Here is a 9,288-nt window from a genome sequence, read left to right as displayed (position 1 = left end):
GGAGATCCGTCTTCTAGTTAGCACTGCTTCCACATTATGATGCTCTTCAAGACCAGGAAGAGATTGGACAATTGTCATTCTCCAATCCCTTCCTAAACTATTGATCAACAATATGAATAACTGAAGCCTCTGCTCAGTCTTGCTCATTTCTTTTATATTCCACCTTTCTTCTATTTCACTCTGAGTTCATTCTCTTAACCCCGTTTTATCCTCAGAAAAGTTCTGGAGATGAATAGAATGGTTGTGATGATTAAACCAAGTCACCCAAGGACTATCAATGGTCAAATGGAAACCAAGAACTCCACCATTCTACCGTAATACCAACTTTAACCTTCCGATACACCCGTTCACCTCCTTTGTAGGATGATAGCTTGTGACCTTATAATCAGAGGCGGGATTCAGCTGATTCGGACCGGTTCTGGAGAACCAGTAGCGGGAATTTTGAGTAGTTTGGAGAACCGGCAAATCCCACCTGTCTGATTGTCCCCGCCAACCCCATCTATTCTCTGCCTCCCATTGAGTCCCAGCTGATCATTGGCTGGGTCTTCTTTGGTTGCCCTGCATAGGAGAACGGAGCTGGAAAGCAGGTTAGTGGGGAGGGGAGGGGAGGGGGATTTTGCAGTATCCTCCTTCCCCTGCCACGCCCACCAAGCCACGCCCACAGAATCCGTAGTAAAAAAAAAATTGAATCCCACCACTGCTCACAATCAGGCATAATCCAGCCACAATCAACACCCAACATTTCACATCTCAAAAAAACGAGGATGCCATTGTGCTGGTGAGACCTCCCACCGTCTCTTTCTTCCTGCTCTTGCACACGTCCAAAGCATCTCCACCTCCAACTGTCCTTGGTCTTCGGGGGTGGGTGTGCAGCTGCTCCTTTTCCAAAGTAGAACCCATTCATAAGTCCAGAGGAACAGCTGAAATTTTATTTTTAAAAAGACCCCAGCATACGCCCAGGGGTGCTGGTTGTGGGGAAGCTAGAATGAAAACGCATTAAGGTAGCATTTGGTTGGTGCGTTTTGAATTCTTTATGTGCATTAAAATAAAGAATGTGACTTTTTTTTTTCTTCCCGAGATAAGGCTTAGTTTTTGCAGAGGAAAGGGGGGAAGGGAAGAAGGGAGGGAGAAAAGATAGGAGGGAGGGAAGGGAAAGGAAAGAAGGAAGGAAGGAAAGAAAGAAGGGAGGGAAGAAGGGAGGGAGGAAAGAAGGAAAGAAGGAAGGAGGGGAAGAAGGGAGGGAAGAAGGGAGGGAGGAAAGGAGAGAGGGAGGGAGGAAGGAAGGAAGAAAGGAAGGAAGGGGGTTAGAAGGGAGAGGGGGAAGAGGAAGGAAGGTAGGAAGGAAAGAAGGAAGAAGGGAGAGAGGGAGAGAAGGGGAAGGAAGGAAGGAAGGAAGGAAGGAAGGAAGGAAGGAAGGAAGGAAGGAAGGAAGGAAGGAAGGAAGGAAGGAAGGAAGGAAGGAAGGGGGAATAGAGGGAAGAAGGGAAGGAGGGAAGGGGAAGGAAAGAAAGAGAGAAGGATACTAGTAATAAGAACATGCAATTTTGCAAACATATTCCAGTGATGTACATACAATAATACATCCTCATTTTGAGTTCTGGCACCACCACACAATGCACCGTATTCTAATCCAAGGGAGGGAGAAAACCTAAGATGTAGGAAATTATATTTTAAATCACATTTAAAGCAATTCTGTAATTCTCCAAAACCTCAGAGCCCAAACTCTTCCCCTCTCCCAGCACCACACCCCCCCACCCCCACGCCTTGAGATCCAAGGAAGGATCTGGTTGATGGTGAAGCATTGAGCAATATCTCTGGATGGAGCACTTGAGACAAGGGAACAACATAGATTAGCCGGAACAATCGAGACCACAGGAGGAGGAAAAACAAACTGTAATGCGATTTTCCTTTCTTACTCACCGATTATCTCTTTTGGCTCTTTAGGATAATATCCAATGACCTGCCTGACTAACATCCAGTGGGGTCTCAAGGGAAAGAGTGGATTTGTGGCTCATTCCTGGCCTATTTGCACAAATCTAATAATGTAGTAAAATATTCTCTTGTAAAAAAACAACAACTCCTACTTAAGAAGATTGGAAAGGAAAAAAGACACATACCCAGGGAAAGAAACAACCATCCTTTTCTTTGGAAAGGAACACAGTTTCCTTCATCTGTATTTCTCATCCTTCAGAGGGTGCTTTGGTAGAATAGAATAGAGAATAGAATAGAATTCTTTATTGGCCAAGTGTGGTTGGACACCCAAGGAATATGTCTTGGTGCAAATGCTCTCAGTGCACATGAAAGAAAAGATACGTTCGTCAAGAGTCAAGAATCGTAAGGTCCAACACTTAATGATAGTCATAGGGTACAATGGAATAGAAAGATATAGGAATAGAATTTAAATAGAATAGAATGCAGAATAGAATAGAATAGAATAGAATAGAATAGAATAGAATAGAATAGAATAGAATAGAATAGAATAGAATAGAATAGAATAGAATAGAATAGAATAGAATAGAATAGAATAGAATAGAATTCTTTATTGGCCAAGTGTGATTGGACACACAAGGAATTTGTCTTGGTGCAAATGCTCTCAGTGTACATAAAAGAAAAGATACATTCGTCAAGAGTCAAGAATCATCAGGTAAAAACATTTAATGATAGCCAGAGGGTACAATAAGAAATTAAATCATACTGGGAAACAGTTAATATAAACCGTAAGGTTACAAGAAACAAAGTTACAGTCCATACAGTCACAAGTGGGAGGGGATAGGTGAGAAGGAGTGGTGAGAAGGTTAATAGTGATAGTAATACAGACTTTGTAATGAGGCGGGAGGTCTATATACAGGGAATGGCAGGAAGGAAAGATGAGGTTGGGTTGCAAATCCAGCTGTTCCTCCATACGCAGATGTGTCCCTTGGGATCTCCCCTTTGCCTGCATGGTGGGTGGGCAAGTAGGATACAGGCTCAGCCTCTGACTCATGCCCTTCATCTTAGGGTATGGAAGGAGTGATGGACGATCCTTGAAGGAGCATCCTTTTCTCATGGCTGCCCTATCCTCGGGCAGCAGACAGGAAGACTTCATACAGCTCAAAGCCTATGGTTAGGTTGTTTCCTTCCTAGCAATTTATAACAGCTTTTAATGTTATTTGACCGTGGCTGCCACTATGGCTGTCAAAAGGACAGAGAAGTGGCTGGATGGCTCAGGAAGAAGCCATTGGTGAGGAAACAGCCTCATCTAATCACTTTTGAGCAATGCTGTTCTCTGATCATCAGAGGTAGTGAAGCTGAGGGCCTTCGGAGGTGGATGAAATGGCAGCGGAGAGGAGGAGGAGGAGGAGGAGGAGGAGGAGGAGGAGGAGGGGGAGGAGGAGGAGGAGGAGGAGGAGGAGGAGGAGGTATCTAGTTGGTCATGAAATGTTCACAACCAAGTTCAGAGAGCATCAAGGACTCCACAGTTCAACCCTGAGCTACAAATATTTTTTTGGCAAACAAAGGACTCTTGGCTGGATAAATATCAACTCAATAGAGAAGGAGGAGGAGGAGGAGGAGGAGGAGGAGGAGGAGGAGGAGGAGGAGGAGGAGGAGGAGGAGGAGGAGGAGGAGGAGGAGGGAGGAGGAGGAGGAGGAGGAGGAGGAGGAGGAGAATGTTTAAATATTGGTAGCTTCTCTTCTTGGAGACAAATATGGCCAGCGTAGGATTAGGTTGTGAGCTTAATAAACTCATATCATAGGAGTTTCCCCAATCTTTTAGGAAACTACTTTGATGGTCTGAGCTAGGAGTTAGAAGACTACGTTGGATCTGGAACTACAAAAAAAAAAAAAAAGTTAACAGCCAAATTGTAGGCCTGGGTTTATGTATATGCTGTTGGCCAGTTTAAGCAAACAAATGGATGGATGGATGGATGGATGGATGGATGGATGGATGGATGGATGGATGGATGGATCTGAACTTTGGTTAGGAAGCCATTTTCAAATTAGGTTTATTTATTCAACCAATTTACATGAACGTTCACCTGCCAGAAGGAACTCTGGATGAATTGTAGCTGTCTTTCGTACCTACTTTGTGGCAAACTAAACTTTCCCAGGAATTTCCCAGGCAAAGTTGCCTGGTTAAAATAAACCAGGTTGTCCCTGCTGCTACGGGTTGAGTAAGAAGGGGAGGAGAAATGCCAACTCCACCCAGAGGGGTGTTTTGTAAATTGGGCAACAAAACGCTGGCTGGATCATACAGAATAAGACCACATTATAAGTGGATCATAGGTTATACATTTAAACTAGAATGGCATCCCCTAGAAAACCTATGTTGATCTCAAAACATGATGCAGCCTGAGATCTGATTTGTCTTGGATGAAAGACCATCCAGGTTAGAGTGGAAAGTTCAGAAAAACTTCCTGAACAAATAGTTAGTAGTGGAAATTCTTCCACTTTGTTGCCAAGATAACTGGACGGCGGAGCCCCATTGGTCACCCACACTAATCAAGGCTCATTTGAAAGAGACTTTAACTTTTAATATGGAATATGGGGGAGACAACAGTGGGTCCCTGAGTGGCAAACCTTTCCTGTCTCCTAGACTGTCAGTCCTCCAGGAGCCAGTGACCAAGCCCTCCTAAATCCATGAGGACTATCAACTTGAAGGTGCAGGTCCTGAGGACAGCGCCAACCAGCCTATATGTGGGCCCAGATTTGCATTATTCCCACCATTATCCTGGCCTAATTTTGCCCTTTGGGGATTCCCCGCCCATTCCTGCCCACCCCTCTTTCCTCCAGTTGTCCCTCGTCTCTATTCCCCCCATTCACGATTCAAGAAACGATCTAAAATGGCAACAGATAACACGAAAGTTTATTGGCATAGGCTTTTCTTGCCAACCAAATCCTTTTGAAAATAGGTGTTTATTTTATTGCTTTTAAAGGTAAAAGACACAGGTCAACTCATATACCAAAAAAAAAGGCCTCTTTTTAGAGCAAGAATAAGATATTGCTTTTTATGGAAGGTTAAGGTTTTAAAAAAAAAAAAAAAATTAAAAAGAGCACGGCTTGCTATTATTGTAAAGCTACCCTCCGGATCGCAAATCCATTCATGTGGTCAGTGGTTTAATTGATGGCTAGAATAAGGGCCCTAAGCCAGGAGGGTTATAATAAGGAGCAGAGCCAGTTTTTGAAAGAAAAAAAAAGGCACTGGAACAGATGTTTTCTCTCTAAAGCAAAGGCACATCGTTGATCCGGATTGCAAATCAAAAGCTGGAGGTTTGGGGGAGAGAAACGGTGTGGAAAGTTCACTCCCAGGAGTCCCAAATTCGGCTTCTGCAGAAAAGAACGCTCTACGTTCCGATTTTGTACTATAAAATCGGGACTTCTGCCACGCCTGGAACAGGTTTCCATTGCAAACAAACCGCCCTCCTTTTCAGAGCCATAGCATTAAAGCGCTATTTTTTAAAAAAAAAAAAATTTCCAGAGGTCATCCAGTCGGGCCCAAATGCCAGAGGCCGCAGGAATGGCGCAGCAAATAATAAAAATAATAATAATAATATCAATGCATAGACAGGAGGGTGAAATATGGGGGAAAGCTGTAGTTACCCCAAACGCCCTGGAGAATTTGGAATCGTTCTTCTACTGTTTACTGGTTTACTTGGGGAAACTGTCCTCCCCCGTGGGATCCACTTCCGAACCGCCTTTTCAACCCAGGATCGCGTGATTTAAGCGGGTTTACTGTACTCGGAAGTTCCGAGGCAAATGGGCAACTTACAATGCCGGAAATTCTCGGGTGGTTAAAAGCCCGAAATCTCGAATCGGTTGATTTGGCGGCGCGATCCGCAAAGCCATTGAGCCGCCTTGGATCGCCTCCTTCTTGCCCAAGCCGAATCACGGCGAAATTCAGGGGCCGAACGGACGGCGGGTGAAGTCCTGAAGATCAAGAAAAGAAAAGTAAAACTTGGCAAGTGACGGGTCGGGCTTGCACGTGGGAACCCCGCTCTTCCAGCGGGGAGACTGACCTTCGCTAGACGGGGTGCGTCTTTCGGGGCTGAGCCAAGGGGGCGGCCGGAGCTGCAGCGCTCTAGAAGTGGAAAACCGTCTCCGGGAAGCGGAGGGGCAGGTAGGACAGGAAAGGGATGCCCAGCTGGTAGAACCGGTCGGGGAAGTGGGAATCCAGCACCAACGAGGCGTTGAAAGCCGGGCGCGCTTCGCTGCTCTCGCCAGGCCCGCCGCTGCCCACCAGCTGGTCCAGTTTGGAGCCGGCCGCGCTGGGCTCGCCTTTGGCCGGCGCCGCCAGGACCTTCCGCGCCAGGATGCTCTCGATGCTGAAGCTGCGAGGCTTGGCTGAGCCCCTCGGGGGTCGGAGAGGGTCGGCCCGGCTGGCAGCCGGCGCAGCAGCAGCCCGCGGGGGCGCCTCGGGGCTTTGGAGAAGCCTGGCGGCCGAAGGCGCCCAGAAGCGCGCGGCGGCGGGACCCTCTCCAAGGCGGGGCGCACGATCCTCGGGGCGCGGCGGGGAGAAGCCAACGGGGGACCCCCGGAGGGGCGGCTCGGCCGGGCCCGGCTTGGAAGCTCGCTCTCCCGCCGCCGGAGCCTCCAACCGGCTCCGCGCGTTCTCTTCTTCCTCCTCCTCCTCCTCCTCCTCTTCCTCCTCCTCCTCCTCCTCTTGCTCCCGGCGGCCGGGACTCGGCTTCGGCTCCTCCTTTGCGCCGGGCTGGAGGAGGAGGAGGCGTGGGCGCTGCTGCTGGCCGCTGGCGGGGTTGGAGAGGCGCCTTTGGGGGCTTCTTCGGGGGCGCCCTCCCGGTCGAGCCCGGCCTCGTCCGCTGCCTGCGGCCCGCCGCGGGTTTTCCTCTTCCTCCGCCGGTAGTTGCCGTGCTCGAACATGTCGGTGCAGCGGGGATCCAGCGTCCAGTAGCTGCCCTTGCCCGGGTGGCCCTTCTCGCGGGGCACCTTGACGAAGCACTCGTTGAGCGAGAGGTTGTGGCGGATGGAGTTCTGCCAGCCCTGCTTGTTGTCGTGGTAGAAGGGGAAGCGCTCCATGATGAACTGGTAGATGCCGTTGAGCGTCACTTTCTGCTCCGGCGCCTGCTGGATGGCCATGGCGATCAGCGCGATGTAGCTGTAGGGCGGCTTCTGCGGGGATTCCTGCCTGGGCAGCACCCCCGCCGCCGCCGCCGGGCCGAAGCCCAGCGCGCCCGACAGGGCTCCCCGCTCGGCCCCGTAGAGGTAAACCATCGGGCCGGGCAGCTGGCCGGGGTAGATCTGGCTCATGGCAGAGCCGGAGTCAGGCCGGCGCGCGGGAGCGAGGTCCAAGGCCTGGCCGGAGCTGCTGCCGGAGCTGGGCTCGCTGGCGACAGCGCGCGTCCTGGCCTCTGGCTCGCCTGCTCTCCTTCTGCCCCAGCTGCATAGCGCGCGTTTCCCCCCCACCCCACCCCAGAAGTGGGAAGAGAAGAAAAAAAAAAACCGAAGAGGAGGAAGAAGAAGAGGAGGAGGAGGAAGGAGGAGGAGAGGGGAAGGCAATGTGCGATGCTTGTTGTAAGTTTGCGATGCTGTGTTGACTTAGGGCTGGAAAAGAAACGGGCTGCGATAAACAGCCGCGGAGCGCGCCGCAGCCCACCCACAGCAATTAACGTTTCCCTGCGAAGGCTGCAGCCCTTCCACGTGGCTCGGCTCGGAGCGACCCGGGAGGGGGGGCTCCCCCCCCCCGCTTGCGCCCCTTCATTTGTTTATAGCATTAGTCTGTTGATAAGTCTGACCACCCAAGTCGAATCAAGCTGTGTTTATTTGGAAAAATTTCCGGGCACCCAATATATAAACGCACCGATCTGATGTTTGAAAATCTCACGTCCAACCCGCCTCCTCGGCCGGGCCCTCCCCCTCCTCCCCGACCCTTCCGCGCGCACCGCCCACCGGCTGGGTCCTTCCAGCGCCCCGCCGCCCTGGGAGGCTGGAAGGGAGTCATAGGCGCAGCTGAGGGCGGGGAGGACGCTTCCTTCCTTCCCTCTCTCCATTCATCTTCCTCTCTTGTCTTTCTTTCCTCCTTCCCTCCCTTCCTATTTCCTTCCTCCCTCTCTCCCTTCTTCCCTTCATCCATCCTCCTCTTTCCCCTTCCTTCCTCCTTCCCTGTCTCCATTCATCTTCCTTTCTTTTCTCTTCCTTCCTTCCTCCTTCCCTCCCTTCCCATTTCCTTCTTCCATCTCTCCCTCCTTCCCTCCATCCATTCTCCCCTTTCCCTTCCTTCCTCCTTCCCTCCCCTGCCTTCTTCCTTCCTTCCTTCCCTCTCTCCATTCATCTTCCTCTCTTTTCCTCCCTCCCTCCCTTCCCATTTCCTTCCTCCATCTCTCCCTCCTTACCTCCATCCATTCTCCTCTTTCCCCTTCCTTCCTCCTTCCCTCCCCTGCCTCCTTCCTTCCTTCCTCTCAGCCAGAAAGTTTTCTTCTTTCTATCCACCACCCTGATGGCAAAGGGCAGGAGAGGCTGGTACCTTAAGCCAAACCCCTTGAAGATAACCACGACAATCTCTGAATCTTCCATTCAAAATACCTCTCAACCCAGCAGCCCCGCACTTTCTGAAAAGCCTTCTCTTGTCATCCCTCCCAAAGGAATACCTGTCTCGGGACCAGGTGCTTCCATTCCACATCAGGCCGCCGTGGTGCCTTCTTCAGCCATCTGTCTTGACCAGTGGAAGTCCTCGTGGGTGCCAAGGTCCACAGCTGTATCCCAAGGATGACCAGTTTCCTTGCTTGGAAGGAATTTTTTTCTTCACCTTCCCTAAAGTCTCAGTCCCTTCATTTCAGGGAATGGTGGCTAGATCCAGTCTTTAAAAGCTGGCAGGGGTGCGTGTGAATCATCCCCTCTTCCATTTTCCCTTCCCTTCCCTGACCAGGTTAAACTGGGTTAATTGCTAACACATCTCGCTTATGGAATTAGCATTTGGATGGATGACTTTATCTGGAATGAAATTGCAACGGGCTTATTCCGATGTAGCTTTTGGTCATTTGCTTGTTTGTCATCTCCCCAGTGCTTGCAGTTAGTTAATTACTTAGTTAGCTTTGTTTATTTCTACCAGATGTTTTCACTGGTACCCAACCTCAATCGTGTTAGCGCTCGTACACACAAAGGCCTTTTCCAGTTCCAAGCAAGTCCGTGTCCACTTTTCCTCTTCCAACAACTTTGCTTCTAAACTACCCTTTGGGGCATTCTCATTCTTGGGCCTGCTTTAGGTCAGCTGCTGCCGACATGCAACTTCTCTTGGTGAGCATTGCATGTGGCCAAAATGGATGGAGGAATGGATGGATGGATGGGTAGATAGATAGA

At 50.1% G+C, this 9,288-nt stretch overlaps 1 protein-coding gene across 1 annotated transcript; it reads right to left on the bottom strand.

Annotated features, from left to right (window-relative positions):
• Nucleotides 1–5,015: 5,015 nt before the first annotated feature.
• On the bottom strand, nucleotides 5,016–7,464 carry FOXL1 (forkhead box L1). Its single transcript, XM_087971416.1, is given in 2 exon segments — nucleotides 5,016–6,724; nucleotides 6,727–7,464. Coding segments are annotated over 2 exon segments (1,185 nt in total). The 5' UTR covers nucleotides 7,243–7,464; the 3' UTR covers nucleotides 5,016–6,055.
• Between the last annotated feature and the right edge of the window lie 1,824 nt (nucleotides 7,465–9,288).

Source organism: Notechis scutatus, chromosome 9 (assembly GCF_049901735.1).
Source record: "Notechis scutatus isolate UNSWTSFEM ecotype Mainland chromosome 9, rNotScu1.2, whole genome shotgun sequence".
Lineage (NCBI taxonomy): Eukaryota > Metazoa > Chordata > Lepidosauria > Squamata > Elapidae > Notechis > Notechis scutatus.
This window is presented reverse-complemented; position numbering and strand designations above follow the sequence as displayed.